General features: G+C 36.7%; 1 protein-coding gene across 4 annotated transcripts in view; it reads right to left on the reverse strand.

Annotated features, from left to right (window-relative positions):
- The window catches only part of TLL1 (tolloid like 1), a 135,284-nt gene that overhangs the window by 27,268 nt on the left and 91,047 nt on the right, over positions 1-16,969 (reverse strand). For 3 of the 4 annotated variants that reach the window (XM_030492521.2, XM_030492520.2, XM_030492522.1), the window contains 4 exons: positions 9,563-9,665; positions 7,973-8,089; positions 6,657-6,802; positions 1,283-1,478 (listed from right to left, as the gene is read on the reverse strand). In XM_030492521.2, the coding sequence (XP_030348381.1) occupies positions 1,283-1,478; positions 6,657-6,802; positions 7,973-8,089; positions 9,563-9,665 (562 nt within the window). Of the gene's footprint in view, positions 1-1,282; positions 1,479-6,656; positions 6,803-7,972; positions 8,140-9,562; positions 9,666-16,969 lie in introns of those variants that run through there. The other variant, XM_030492523.2, reaches the window with a different exon arrangement.

Raw genomic sequence — 16,969 nt, forward strand, 5'->3', positions numbered from 1 at the left:
TGCTCAGGAGACCTGCAATGGAAAAAATAAAAAATTGTCTTTTCTGGGGTTTGGGTTGGGTTTTGTAAAATACCTATTGACAGATGCAGACCTAATTTATAAACACTTTGTGGGCAGCATGCAATAATTGAGGCACCATAATCCAAAGGTTGTATTAAGTATTGAAAGAAAGATCGAAAATCCACAGCAGGGTCACTTGAAGGGCACTTTATCTCCCACAGAATCAATTTGCGCATTATCCCAAAGTCATACTCAAAACCAGATTAACAGAATCCTCAAATCCCATGTTTTCATCCTACTGATACTAAAAGTAACAAGATGCATCAGGGGTGGGGGAGGGAAAGGAATAATATATTATCTACACTAGCTCTGAAGTATACCCATGAGATTCATTGTTAAAATATTCCTCAGATGTTGAAACATTGTTTCCTTATACCAGGACAAGTAATTTCTTAGGAACGAAACACAGCTCCCACTCTCATGTATACAGCCTTCAAGGTTATAATTCTCTATAGTGAAAACTAACAACAGGGTGAGAAAAGCCCCAGCTTTTGCAAAAAGGTTCTCCTGATGGCATGGTGACACCTGTATAACTCCTGAAATACAGGTGTCACCGTGACCACACCACTGCTTTCACTGTGGCTTTCACTGTGCCATTGGCAGCACAGGGTAGGAATTACTCCCCACGCACCAAGTGCTGCAGGTATCACTGCAGTTGTATCACACTCACCCCAAAACTGGAGGAAGACTGTGAGGCCATTCGTCACTATGATTTCTCAGCTATTTTGTGGTGGGTTTTTTCTTGCTTACAGGAAGCAATAAATTGTTAAAGCTGCCTCATGCAGCAAACAGATTAGAAAAAATGCATTTAGACAAAAGAAGAAAAAAGGACTCATTTGTGATTATACTATTTAACTTCATATTTGATAATATAATACCAAAAAAAAGCACCATTTTTATAAGAATAGATATGTTTCAAAGGTGTTTCAAAACTAAGCTTATTATTTGAATGGAGTAGGAAGTTGCACTGAGTATGTTCCTTGATTCTTTGGACATATTTTACAAGGAGATTCAAATACCTTTACTGTTTTGTTTTGATAAAATTTTATGCCCAAGTAAAAAATATGCTAGAGACAGTAGAGAAGTGATTATTACTAAAAACAGGTTGAGAAATAATATTAATATCCTATGGGAGGGGTTGTTTGTTTTTGTTTGTTCGTTTCCTAGTAAAACCACAAGTGATAAGCAGCTCACAGCCTCCAAAATATACTTCTACATTTACCTTTAAAAAAGTTAGCTGCAAACCCCGCTTTGTTAACAGTTCCATCTGAAACAAACTTCATCCACAGGGTATTAGAGGTAGATCTAATGTCTTCTGGTTTGTCATAGCCACAAAAGTGTCCAATTAAAGGACTGTTCTCATTTGTTCCATCTCGAATTTCCAAGTAGTCATATGCACAGTTATCGTGTCTTTCAATCTGTAAAAAAACATTTTTAAAGTGACCTATTTGAACTTGACCATAAATATTAAATATCAATCAGATAATAAACAGCATTTTCAAAGTTAAGGTTAGGATTCTCTGTTTGGGGTTCAAATATCAGGAAGATGAACAATCATCACTGGACTGTTTCTAACTACACTTGTTTTCTACACAAAAAAATTGTTGAGAAGTTACACAGGACAAAACAGTCTAATTGGAAAAAAAAATAGCTAAAAGACACTCTCACTTCTAGCTTCCTAATGTTCCATCATATTCCTACTGTGAGCAAAAATAAAGTCCTCTTTTCTCATGTACACTCAAGCACACAAGACTAAATGTTCTACAACACAACAGGTCAGAAAGATTTATCTGTTTTGAAATACTAAAAAGCTCAATTTTAATTAGTATGAATAAGATTTTTAGACATTATTAGCCTGAGCTATTTCAGGTGATGATCAATATTTTATTTTCTTCCTCTAAGAAATCTATCATTCGACTAAGTGGCTGAATTTTAAGGCAGGTTTAGGGATGGGGGGCAGGACCACAGTCAGGAAAAAAGGGTTGAAGAAGCTTCAAATCTAATTCAGCTCAAACAAATTCTGTTAAAATGACAAAGAAGTCAAAACCAAACCCAGAAAAATCCACAGCTTATCTCCAGACAGAGCTTTTCTTGCACATAAGCTGCACAATTAGTACAAGTGGCTGCTGGTACTCTGCTCTTAATTGTTCACGATACCAACACTAAGCTCAGTAATCACTACAGACTAAGGAGGTTTCAATTACCACATTAGGATTACTGCTTATTTTATGTCAGAGGGAAAGCTGGGGGAAGGGGCTGTTTGATTTTGCTTCATTTTAATAGCATCAAAATATGGCACGCACTTACACACAAAATTTGTCTGTCTTCTTTCCAACTTTCCAATTCTTCAAGCATTTACATATATCATTTTCTCCCACTCATTTCTCTGGCACAATCCATATTGCCATTTACTGTAATTTCTTAGCTGTTTGCTCAGGAATTGCTTTGGGCCAGAGTTTTGGAAATGAGTGAGAAAAGTTATGAAGATCTGAGATGCAACCTCCTACTGCTGACTTCAATGGCAATTGCATGTTCACAACTAATGCAGCTAGGCATGAGCACTGATAAGTTTTTGACACTGTAATACCAATTCCAAATTTTCATTAATCTAAATAATTAAGTTTAAACACATGACATCATATTCCAACTTGAAACAAACTCTGCCTTGTTATCTCAGCAAAAAATCATATTGCATTCTGATGTAGAAAGAAGTGACCTGGTCCAAAACCCTCTAATATCATGAAAGAACTGTGTATTTTCCCCAACATGTCTGTGGTCATTTCACTACTCAAGACTTTTAATTAACATCTGTTTTTTCCATGTTTCCATGTTCTATGGGGCAATATGGAAATTATGATTTTTTCACAGGCCAAGTGCTTCTCTGAGTTACACGTACCAAATTCCCATTGAGTGGAATTGTTAGTTTCTTTTCTGAGAATCACTCTATTTTTCTGCCAGAAGACAACATCTAAAAATGCCGTCTGTATAGCAGTAAGTTGTAAACTTCCTAAGACTATAAAAATCAACCAACACTATTGATTATCAAGAAAACAATTTGATAGGTGGCTACTCAACAATACTAATTTATTTTTAGTGTACTACTTCTGTAAGTGATGCCATTATTATTGTACTAAGGGATTAAATCATCACATCTCTATATAAACTAATAGATAAGTATTGTTTGTGAGAAATTATAACTGGTGTTAAGGCACTTGGTAACCAAAGAAAAAGAATTGGTTTAAATATGTTTTGCTTATCTGTACCTCAGGTTTTAAGATGTCATGGTACTGTCATCTGGGAACACTGCCATACAAAGATCTATTACACTTGCAATAATCTCTTATTCTTCCTACTACAAGGGTAGAAAGTCTCCTCAAGTTAATGAAAGGACTCTCTGTGAGTTTAGTTGTAACTGGACTGATCCTGTAAGCCTTATTTACTGAAGCATTAAAAATTAACAAAGATTGATATTACATATGGTTGAGGAAAAAAATATGCAAAGTGTTAGCAAATGCAAAAAAGCATAAACAAACAGGTTTTACAGAGAAATGTATTGCTTATGGGAGAATTAAAGATACCATCAGCACCTGGAGGCCTTGGTGGAAACCCAGAATTTGAATGGCATTAGAGAACTAAGTTGAAAAAATGACAGAAAAATTCCTAAAACAGGCACACAAGCAGAGGAAAACACTAATAAATCTCCTGGTGACATGGAAAACCAGGGAATTTCTCAATATTCATTCTCAAAAAAATAAAAAAAGGAAAAGAAAATTCCTTGTACACAGTTTCAGAGTTAAAAAAAACCCCAACTATTGTAGCATTCTCTCAACAGAAAAAATATATATCTTTAAAAAAAAAATAAAGAGAAGAGCAAATCTGGGGGCAATCATATTTCAGGAGAAATCTTCTAATTACTTTTTTTCATTGTTTATTTGGGAGAGCCAAATTCCAGTATAGGTAAACATATCCAACTTTAGTCATAAATGATGGGATATATGCCTAGTGGAATTAGAACATCAGATAAATTTTATTCCCTGACTTATGTAAAAATGATTTAAATGAACTCTATCTGCACAAAGATTAACAGAGCCACTCAAATGAGGAAGATTAATATGGCTCAGCTCTACAAACCCTCTGGATTCCCTTAGCTGGTGAGACTGCATGTCAACAAAGGTTCTTTAAAAAAACCCCGAACCTGCTAATTTTCAAAGAACAATATAATAAAGGTGACTCTAACAATGAAGTAATAAGATGGAGTTACCAATTCCAGCATCTCTGCTGACATCTAGATACTGGAAAGTGTAGCTGTCCATCAGGCATCCAAATAGGAAAAGGTAATCCCACACTCAGTGGAAAATGCATTGCCCGCAGCAGGCAAAACAAGATGACTCATTGATACAGTTTGAAATTCTCAGCTTATCTAGTGCTTTCATTTCAGAGTGAAGGTTATTTATACAGTTATTTTTTCTAGCATTACATATGGATAATGAGAATTCCTCTTACTTAACTGTACCTTTCAAAGGACAGAGAAGTAATTTTCTCACAAACACACTGCAATAACTCTTTGGCCTGACATTTACTTTTTTCACTCTCAGCTGGCACAAAGAACTGTGATTTTTAAACAACATTTTGTTTTACTGGGCAGTGCACCAATGATTCAGTCCAGAGAGGGACTTAGTACCAAAAACCAGAACACCTACGTTCAGGCACTTGGACCTAAAATGGAAATCAGACCCAACGGTGAATGTCTAGGCAAGGCACTTCAGAGCAGTTTCCAAAGCAACTCTCACACTCAGTGGGGAGCCCTGTGGACGAGCCAGTAAGAAACACTGCAAAGACAGATATAACAGAAGGCTTGTGCCTTTCTGGGGCACCTCGTTTGGTGCTCAAGGGCATCTTGCCACTCTGGAATCACAGCTCTGAGTCTCTCTGGAAAAGTATGTACCTTTCAAGTCCCTACTCTTGCAATATTTTTCTTTTATTTTTCCTTTCATAATACATCTAGCAGAGGCACTAACTTGAGACTACCACCCAATTATACCTCCTCTCAATTTCCTTTCTTATTGTGAGGTGACAGTCCACATGTTTCACCTCTAGAGAGTGCCATAATACTAAATAGTCTGGGGGAAGAACTGGACATTCCTTACAGCCTTAACCACTAGCCTACTAAATTGTGTTCCTTTGCTTGTAATTATTTTCTATATGGTGAGGCATGAATATGTCACCCTCACACTTCAACATAGTTCATAATTTGGTGATTAGAAAAAGATCCTGAAAGATACAAAGAGATGGAAGTTTGATTTTCCCAGAAGTGACATTGAAATGTCAGTTCAAGCAATAATGTACCACGTGTAGATCAACGCTAAGCATCTGCATAGAGATCAAATGCTGCAAGTCTCTTATGCAGAGGCAGAGTGCTATTTCTCTTGGGGTCACATCGAAAAGTACTGAGCACCAACGGCAGACTAAAAAAGCTCCATATCTAGTCAGTAAATTGTATAACGTTACTGAAAACATTGGTCATTTTCAATAGGGCTTAAAAAGAGCAACTGGCAGGTGATCAAATAATCTTGAGCCAGGCAGAGTCTGAATGGCATTCAGAAAACTCTTTTGACAGGGAGAGTTGATCTTTTCTGCACTAGACCCAACATTAATTCAGGATACGAAAAAGCAAAAGCGAAGTAGAACCTATGAAGTTATTACAACTTCCATTGCTTATTTTAATAATTGCTGATAAAGTGACAAACCCTTGTTATAGCATGCTGAGACCTTTCATCAGTCATAGCAAAAACTTGCCATACCCCTGACGTCTGTCTGTAAGACTAAAATTACAGTTTGGAAATTATATCTATATTTATTATACCTGTGTTTATATCTATGTGCACCATACAGCCAAGAAGTTTATATTTTAAAAAGAAGGGTTCTTCATGTCATTACTTCTGAAGCATATTCAAATAAAACAATTGAACTCAAAGTATGTTACTAAATTTATCTGCAAACTTCAAGACAGTGTATTGTGTATGCATAAAAGATGTGTGAAATACTATTTTTCTTTGTTATACAATAGTTTACCACTGTTTAACAATGTTATACATAGAGGGATGTACACTAAAGACACACAAGTATGACTCACCATGGCTTTTTTCTTCCCTCTCTAAATATAGGTTTATAAACTGAAGTTAAGTGGGTGGGGTTTTTTCCCCTTCTTCTCAAAACAGAAGTCAAAAAACCCACAGTAGTTTCTTTCCAGATAGTCATTCCTTTTTAACAATAAGATTTAGCAAAAATTAAAAAAACCCGATTAACAATATTAAAGCATCCTTGCTGAACCGGATTATGTATTTGCTGAACTGTGACTATTGTCAGTACTTCTAATTCAACGTTCTAATTTGAATAGCACAGAAAACATGAAAAACTTTTAATATTCTTGAAAATTTCTGCAGAAGGGAAGGTTTGATGGAGAGCAGAATTGCATTCTGGAGCTTATTTGTCATAGAGAATTCTTAAATTCACTCACAGGTTTCATAAGCATTCCCTTAAACGTCACTGTTACTTATCCACTGGATGCTTTTCTGAGATCACTTAAAAGGCCTTACCTCAAATGCTTGAAACGTTAATCCAACATTGTAGTTTTCTGACACTGTTATTTTCCACACACATTCCTTCATTGGTCTGTAGTCATCAGGATAATTGGGAGACTGGATCTGGCCTTCGTTTTTGTGGATTTCACCTCCACAGATAGCTGATAAAAGCATAAAATTCTTATTGTCAATAATGACATTTTCTTTTCCGCATGCCCAAACTGACATTTTATGCTCTCCTTTTAAAACTAATGATAAGATTATTCTTGAGAAGACTTTAAAAGTCTATCAAGGACAAATTGTTGAAAACACAATCCATTTAAACCACTATACATATTTTAGTTAGTGAATATAATTCAGCATTTCTAGTAGCGTTAAACATATCTACAATGTTCAGGAACACTTTGGAATCACAGATAATCTGAATCCATACATTTCATAGAATATATTTAAAAGGTTGAAATAATTTAATTTTACTTTTTTTCACCTTTGAAATATATTTAATAAACATTCTTCATTTATATTTACTAACCTTTAGAAAGAGATAAGACAAACCTCGTATTTTATAATTATCTGTGCATTTTAACTTACAGTTTATCACTTCAAACTTATACTGAATTTGAAGAAATAGCTACTATAAATAAACAATGTTTTCATAAAAAGCAAATGGGCTTTTCAGGGCCCGTACTGATAATCATGTAAAGATCTATGAATATCAACTATATCATATAGTTTATTACCATAGATTCAATATTTAAGAAAACAGGCTCTATTTTATACAGGTGAATGCTGACTTGCTAATAGTGTGTGTGAGTGTCTCTAGTAAGTAATCCCAGAGCATACAGAAAACTTAGGCCACATTTTTCTGAAGAATAAACAGAAAGTACTCAAAGAAATCTTTCCACACACTAAGCACAAGAACATGCACATTTAGTTAATTGAATGACTGGTAAAAAATGCTTATGAATGTTATCAGGATTATGCCTGGAAAAAGAGTTCAAATAAAATTTGAATGTTCCATCCCTGGTGGTGTTCAAGGCCAGGTTGGAGAGAGCCTTGGGCGACATGGTTTAGTGCAAGGTGTCCCTGCCCATGGCAGGGGGGTTGGAACTAGTTGATTTTAAGGTCCTTTCCAACCCTAATTATTCTATCACAGGAAATGTTTCAAAATGCCCTGTCTAGTAAGTTAACACCTGCTGTCTCTTTTAGTAATAATATACTAATTTTCTATTAGCTTATTTCTGCCTTTTTTTTTTTATTATATATAAAGGTATCCAGTTTATATTTTTTCTTCTGTAATCATGTAATTTTCAATGCTATAAGAGGCTTACCTTCATAGACTGCTGCAAAACCTTTCCCAACCCAGTTGCTGCTGCTTCGGAACTCGATCCACATCCTACTGTCTGAGGATGCGAGGACTTCTGGCAGTTTGTCACCACAAAACCTGCCTAAAAACATGCAACCAGTAACCATTTTCTGCCGCCTCTGAAGCCAAACGCTGCAAACATTTATACAAGTGTTTAACATTATAAACAGGAGTAGCATAAGCAACTCAATGGAACTATTCACATGCTTATGTTTAAACACGTGTTTCTGCAGAGCATGACCTAATACACGAAGATTTTATTATGAAGCATTTGGTACTTCTTTTCATTGTAGTCAGGCTCACAAAACTAAGTATAAAAACTTAGGGGAATTAAGTAGAGAAGTTATCATTACATATTGTTTCCATATATACAAACCTGAGCATTTTGGAGGGGGAAAGTGAGTACTAATCTTTATAGAGGGACATAATCTAGGTCACGGTAATACCATTCATTGTGTCTAAGGACCAAAGAGATTTAAAAACTAACAACCAAATGACCCTAGACTATATTATCCTCTTAAATTCAACCTAGGTAGGTGAAATTTCTGTTTGTCTAGGTGGTAGAGAACAGGAGAAAAGAGTAATTACAATCTGGTCTTAACTGTTTCTTCTTTTCTTTTTAAAGACAAAAGAATAGGCACCACTGTTAAAAAGCTGTTCTCTGTTCCTGCCTCCTTTTCTTTCTTTTTCTTTTCTTTTTTTTTAATTTTTGTTTGTTTGCTTTTTTTGTTTTTTTTTTTTTTTTATTTTTTTTATTTTTTTTTTTTATTTTTAAAATGTGGATATTAGGGTGCTAACAAATAGTTTTACTGCTCATTCTAAAAACAACAACAAAACTGACCCAAGAAGTTGGAGACATTCACATTTCCTACGGGCCTGAAATCCCCAGTTTCAATTAGAGAAGATCATGGGATGTCAAACTGACCTTCTGAATTCGGCAGTGCCATTATGGGCTGTGAAATCTCCCCACCAACCTCTGAATTAAGAAAAGGATGGCTGCAGCTTCTGGCATATTAGTTACAACACTAAGACTAAATTCATTATTACTTTGCTTGTCCTTTCTCTGCAAGAGCGGGGAAGGATATGCAACGTAGAAATAGAAGTAATCTTCTATTCAGAATTTTAAAAGTACAAGAACAGAGCTCATAAGTACAACTCTAGAGTGGGTGCTCTCACCCACAGTGCATGTGCTCATCATGTACTCTATGGATTTCCCAGAAAGCTCTAAGGGTTTTTCTGTGTACTCTTTCTCCATTTCCACGAACAAAACTATGGCAACTTCACATTTCAACACCCATAAGCAAAGCAAAAAGTTGCATATTTTGTAGTTTTTATCTTTCCACACATACAGATGAATAACAGCTAGCTGCAATGAAAGGAAGGCTGAAGGCTTGAAGTAAAATAAATGACTTATTTGAGGCCATTTAGAGGTTTCTTCCCATCCCCAAGTTTAGATACATTCTAGACACCTAGAATCCAAGAGGTTTATTTTGGGTTCAACAGCAAGCAAGTCCACTGAACTCCATGAGTATGGTAACTATGGATAGTTGCATACCAAGCAGAGGTGATTTTCTCCAGTAGCCATCTCTTACTTCAATATAGTCGTACCAACAGAGACTGCTTTTGTAAAGGTCCATGGTGGTGAAGTTTAAAACAATCTGCAATCAGAGAACACCTAATTAAATCACATGTGGTTAATACTAGAAAGTGATCACAACAACATTCTGCAAAACTGAAGCCAGAGTGGTTACCTGTAACTGGATTCTAACTACTTAGACACTTAACCAACCTCTCAATTATTTCTTATAGTAAGTAAAAGTTGCCTGGGAACATTAAAAGGTTTTTATTTCATCTTAAATAGTTGAGGGGTTTCAAGACTGACTACTCACATTAATTCCTTACAGGTAGCTTTACACTGAGAAATAAAAATTTGAGAACAGTAATATGGTAATGTGCCAATATAGTTTTAAGTATGTTATTAGATAAACTTCCTGCCAATTCTTCTTCCATTCAATTTTGACTGCAATCAGCACTGATGGTTGTAAAAAAAAAAAAAAAAAAAACCAAACAAAAAAATTGTTTTATTTGGTTTGTGTTTTCTTCTACTACTGTTTTGACACGATAATTTACTTTCAGACAAGTTAAAAATTGACAATAGTGGAGAGTAATGCTGAAGACAGTATCACTAGGACAAATGGTACATATTTCCCTTAATGACTCTTTATGAAACTATAATAAAGCTTTTCATACAGAAATCTGAGTTCTGTGTATTTCTGGAACTTTTGAACTTGGACTTCCAATGTAATTAAGCACATCTGTAAATAGACATATTTTCAATACTTAGTATCTGGACTACCCTAGACCATTACATTATTCCACTTTGGTTTAGAAGTACTAATCTTAACTGCCATAAACTTACACTTTTTACAAATACACCTAAAACCAATGAAAGGGTACAAATTGGAAATTATTTTATAATATAAAATATGACTGATTTTTAATCTTCTTGTTTGGAATTATCTCTGCAATTGCAGGACATGATCCTAAGACTGACGCACCTTTATTCACATATGAGCAGAAAGTGGTTTTATATTTAGCTTTGATCCTAGGAACTCAAAACTGAAGCCTGCTATTATAAAGCAAACATGAATTCCTGTACAGTAGCAAATACCTTGCACTGCAAAAACACATCTCTGTGGAAGCCTACGAAGCAGCTGTGAGTGTCAGTTGAAAGGAGAGGAACTTACCCTTAGTCCAGCTGCAAGAAAGAAATATAACACCATAACTGGAACAATGGGCCCAGAGAGTAAGATGGGATGGTTTACTTCCGTCTCCTCTGAAAGCACCATGTGTATCTCCAACCACAACATAGTACATTATTAAACTAGATGGGCAAAACTTTTTCAGACTGTTTAATTTTAAGAAGATAAAAACTATTGGAGGAAGCTAATTTAAATATAACAAAGCTCAGTTGTTTGGGTCCATAGGTGATAGAGAGTCACAGTAAGACTTCGAACAATGCAAAATGGAGGCAGTCTTTCACAGCAAAAGACTATCTTAACATTAGGCTAGCAGAGGTTTTCCTTTCACTTACTTTCCACAAAAAGTAACTAAATACTTCCATATGAGCAATTACATTCTCAAGAATCTCTTTTGTTTCCAATAGAGAATGGAAAACTTTCTGACTTACTCTTAAATGCTGTATCTTCCCCTATCCGTCAGTGCTGATACTATTGACTGGGTGGAAAACCAAGCTCATGGGTGATTCTATTCAGCTTTTGCATTTACTACCATGATGCCATGGGAAACAGAAAACGTCTGTAAGGCTACACATAAAATCCAGCAGCCAGAAGTCCTATACAGTGAGGCACATTATGCTGGCAGCCACGGCCTTGTGGGATGAAGGTATGGGACATGAAGCATGCCAAGGACCATCAGGACAGCACTGAATAAATGAATACTTGTTCTGATGGTTAAGTATGGCCAAACGTTTATATTCAGAAGCTGCTACCACATCCACAAAACCTGCAAAAGGGTTGCTTAAACAGCAGTGTGCCTCTAACACTGTGTTCTCCATAGGCACATCCTGCAAGCAGCTTTGGTATGTCTTTAGCACATGCAACAAATATAGTCTGCCCTCTCTATTTGCTCTCTTCCTTCTGTCATTTTAGGGCCAAACGGAAGGCAATAATTTAGTCTCGGATCTATATGTAGAGAATGTCTGCTTCAATGTCAATTTGATACTTTTGAAATATATTTAATGTTAACTCATGTCCAGGCTGCCATTGGACTTCTGAATCATAAAGACCTATAACAATGAATAGTCAAATTATATTGTAGGCTTCCTTCCTGAGCTCAGAGATGAAAATGGACTAATGTGAAATAAAACACAATTGCTGTGCAATCCCTTCTCTTTGTTGCAATAGAAATTACAGTATAAATTAATATACTTAAGGAAAACAAGTTCCTTATACTGAAAGGTTTGCAGTAATAGGTATTCTAACATCAATATAGACACCCTTTCCCTGAACTCTGAAAACGAAAGCAAATTAAGCCCAAATGCAAAAAAACCCAGTTTCAACTAATATCTTGTATTATGTAGACAGAGGATGTGTTCATAAGCATGGAATTTAAAAGATAATGAAAAGCTCACCCATTTAATCATTCAGTGAATTAGAAAAATAAAGAGTTCTTATATAGAAAATACATAAATCAGTGCTTTTAAATCTAAAGCAGGTAGGAAATTGGGGAGGGGCAGGGATGAAGTGTTGCTTGTGTCTTTTGGGAGGTTCGTGGAAGGTTTTTTGTGAAAGCCACTACGCAAATCATCCAGACAGTCAGTCCATTGTTGAACTCCAAAGATTTGAACTTCCAACTTTTAGACACCCAAGATTTGATTCTAGATCTCCTATATCACTGCAAGTTCTGTGAGACAGATTTTTAAGACTCATTTCAGATGTGGCTAGTCACATTAAGAAAAACAAATCTCAATAGCAGATGGATGATTGGAATGTTCATGTAAGCACAGCACACTTTGGACACACTCTCAGCAGAGCAAGTACTTCAGTGTGGGTTTCTACCTAACAACCTCCATTTTCAGTCCAACTATTGAGCTACATCTCTCTTCAGATGGCTCTCATTTTTCCCTGGCCAGTTTTTCACCAGGGCCTTGGTGGAGAATGATCTTATTTTCTTTTTTTTTTTTTTTAATTTTCCAAAGTAAGAAAAATGTTTTCTGTCCAGTGTTACTGAGAAAATTGACAGAAAAGCTTCAATGCCATTCTACTCAGTCCCCATACTATTGCACTGTTTACCTAAAAATGGCACACATCAAAGCATTAGTTGATCCACTCAGCTGGCATTCACTAGGTTACTGTGGTTGCGTCCCATATGCTCTCATGCTTCTCTCCGTCTAACTGCAGCACCTCTTGTTTCTATTCACCTGTCTTATTTCCCGCACAAAGACTTCCCATGCCATTCCTTTGCCGAAAGGGAACCTCACAACTCAATTCTGCTTTTGCCTAACGCCACAGTTCTCAAACTTCTCCTAGCTTACGTGCACCCTTTTCCGGATGTCCAACCCACAGCGCATTTTGCCTTTACTATTCAGGCACTCCTTCAGGAACATGTACTGAAGAAATAAACAAATATAATCAGAATTGAAAACCCACCTACTTACCATATTCTTCCCCATGAGAAATATACAGATCTGGCTAAAAGTATAATTATTAATATGCTTTCCCCTGCTTCAGTTTTTTATTACAAGTGCTATTTGAATCTACCTCTGATGATGGCAGAAAGGTATATTCTCTCATTCACACAGCAATTCTGTCTGTCCTTTGCAGACTGTTTCTTCTCTAACTTGTCCTTCAAATAAAGAGGCCTTGCCAACCGCAAAATTCTTGTTCTCAGCTCATCCACTTTGCAGTTCAGATTCCTTCTAAACTCTCCTTTTTTTCCTGAATTTCTCAGACCACGGGTAGGTATCTCTGTATCTAGCTGTACTGCTTGAAAACCCTACTGCCCTCAGCAGTCTCCTTGTCCTTTTCCGCTCATGCCCACCTCACCCCAGCAGTGCAGGCAAAGGAGTTCACAAGAGACAGACTTCTTCTATGTCCAGATGAGATGCAGACAGCTGGTTTAAGGTCAGGCTACCTTCCACATCTGCTTAAGCTAACCCAGCTGGCCCTGTTGGAAGAAACTTATGGAAGCCACATCCTATACCTCCTTCACTGGCTCAGCTATGCAGAGCCTTGAGGTCTCTCACCAGTCCAGCCACAAGTTTTCCATTTTTCATGACACAGCTGAAACATCATATTTTCTGTTCTCTGTTTGGAAATTTGCCTTTTTCAAACCCTAGTTGCCAGGATAGAGTTGGGAAAAGGATGGTTTTACTTTGGTGTTGTTATGTCATTGTCTCAAAGTGCTGCTATCTAAATGGAAACCGTTACAATTTAATAAGCCTCCTCAAAGGCCCCTGCCTTTGAAACTAGATGAAGTAACTTTCACAGCCTTTTCTCACTCTGGCATGCCAAGGTATTTGATGATACAGGAATTCCTTAACATTGACCAGAATTCATTAGCTGTACATAGGCAGAACCCCTAATCTGTCACAGCATGATTTCTGGTCAGGAACCAAACAAGTATAAATATATTTAAGATTCTGATTTGCAATTCTGGAAAGTATTAAATAGAGCTAGACAAGGCAGAGCTTGTTCAAGGGGACGGGATGGCTGAAATTCTTCATAGGAAAAACAATCAATGGGTATTTGTCAGCACAATTAAGGAGTTATTGCTTACACAGCAGATTCAATCGTGCTACTGCAGCTTCTGAGAGAATATATCATACCCCCTACTGCCTGTGTTAAGAAAGCAAAAAATATGTAGCAAACACCAGGTAGTATTAAGTTTTCCACAGGTAGCATTTTTCCCCATATCAACCAAGGATTTATCTGTCCTATTTTATCATTCATGTAAAACACTAAGGAAAGTAATGTAACCTACTCAAAAAGGCGAATTCAAAAGAACCATACTGCCACAGTTGCAACTCCTCATGCCAACAAAATTTCTACACACCAGAAGGTGGGGTTCATCCTGGCACAAGGCATACAGTATTACTAACATCATCCTCCCCAGAGATTTTTCTGTGTATAGATATACTGTGTACAGCTGTTTACCATATAGTCTTAAATCTTGAGAGAAAGTAAAAGGTGAATGAACTGCCTTGTTTAAGTAATAGGGATGCACACATTTTAGGTTGGGCTGGCAATTTATGATGCCTATCAATCAAAGGAATGCTGCAGCTAGTGCATAGCCCTGCAGTCCAATTCTTCTTGAATTTACTGCCATCAAAGATCAGAAGTGTCTGTACTTGCAGAAAGCAGCATGGATAGAAGTCCTCCAAACTATGCTCAAACAGCACAATGTAAAATCTCAATAAACAAGAGACAAGAGCTAGACAATCTGGACTGATGCTTTTTCTGTTTATTTTTAGGTAACTAAAGTGCTCACTGAAATTTCAGAACATGATGTGATGTACTTATACATACTCTAATCTCCACAACATTCCCAAGATCTATCAGGGTCAAAGCAGCAAACAAAGGAACAAAAATTTATATAATCTTTTATATTCCTTTTATAATGTGAATATTATCATGAATGAAACACACATCAGCTAAGATTTAGAGCTCATTCCTGCTATCTGATATTCGCATCAAATACTTGCTGCAAATAGGTCCATTATCTCAAGACAGACAATATCCTATGGGAACAGCACCAACAAAACAGACTTTTTGACATAAGCACAAACACCCTTTAATTTGTTCTTGCTGAACTATGTGGAGACTATGAGAGCTGGGAGTCAGAACAGGGCACTAAAGACATGACTCGTCACATCAAATTTCAAGTAGAAAATTCTGTTCAGTCTTTTTTCCCATTTGGGGTGAGGGGTAAGCTGGGGAGGGAGCCAGTTTTCTTACACTGCTGACTTCAAGATAGGGGCTTTCCCCCATTAAGCTTCAGTACAGTATAATACAGCTTTAGTGGTGGTTACAGTCTCTAGACATAACGGTGTTAGAAACGTATTATAATTACACTAACATCCAAGATAAGATAGGCTTACATGAAGTTGGAGTATGCTATGAACATGTAAGCATAACCATTTTCTAACTCATACATTAATACTGTTTTCAAAAGCCAATAATAATTGTTCATCAAAAAGACGAACTCTACAATTTTATAGTTTTTTTAACTTAGGAATAGAAAAGAAACCTAAGCCAGTTTTGTTGTAATCACAAGAGTGTCTAAGAAGCAACACAAATAGTGGCGGTATAAAATTACCTATCTAGATCAATTTGCATCTTTTATGCAAACTCTCTCTTATTCATCTGTTTCCATTTGTTCTTCCTTGCCAACCTGCAAAGCCACCCACACCCTCCCAGCACCAAGTGTGTTTATTTTTCCTCCTGTCCTTGGCTCTTGCCCAGAGGAGGGCAAACGCTTTCCAAATGACTGTTTTCATCCCCCACAGTGGCAAATGCTCTTACAGCTCCATAGTATCTATTAGCACATTAAGAACATATACTCCTGGTATCTACCAGGGCCCTGACCTGAAAGAAACAATAAAGTAATCCAGTCAGGAGAAAACTATGTAAATATGGAACAAGTGACCACTGACAAAACTGGCTGAAATATCTGGGGGAAAATGCTGGGTTTTCCTCTTTGGACTCTCCAGTTCCGAGGCTGGTGTTAGGTTCTGTATTTCAGTCTTCTGCTTAATATCGGCCACTACTTCTTGTAAAGGAACTTGCGTTCTTTTTTTTCCCCCCCTGCAGATTTTGCCTCAGGTGAAACTTCCCATTACTCCCTCTCTCCTTATTTATTTTGAGGCAGGCTAATATTTGAGCCAATAATTTAAACTAAGATTCTGCTAGCATGTTTTTAAAGCATACACAAGAATAACAGTATTTGCTTTCAGTAGGATGGCACACTTCTCTCCCCAGACTGCTCTCACCAGGCCAATTTCCCCCCTGCCACTTTTACCCCTAAAATTGATGTCCAGAGAGTAAAACTATATGCAGTAGAACCAATACCAGGGAACAGCTACAATGACACATTCTTTACCCCATGTTATTACTGTTTCATTCCAGACACATCTCATTCAATATACTAAGAGCTTACTTGGGCAGAGCCCAGCTATCAGGTCCACAGAATTCAGTCAGCCTGTGCTGGAAAAGGGATCATTCAGGAGCCTGAACGACTTCTTCCACCTTTACACCGAAGCACCAATTTAATTGGAAGCTAGTTTTGAAGAGATTTCATGATGCAAATGTGTAGCAGATTGAAATCATGCCTTCATTTCACACGGACAGCCGCCAAATAGATGATGTGGTTCTAATGCCACAGACCAAAGTCAAGTCTATAGCACATATTTCATGGTCCCATTTTTTATGACATAACATGT

Source organism: Strigops habroptila, chromosome 7, assembly GCF_004027225.2.
Source record: "Strigops habroptila isolate Jane chromosome 7, bStrHab1.2.pri, whole genome shotgun sequence".
NCBI classification, from domain to species: Eukaryota; Metazoa; Chordata; class Aves; order Psittaciformes; family Psittacidae; genus Strigops; species Strigops habroptila.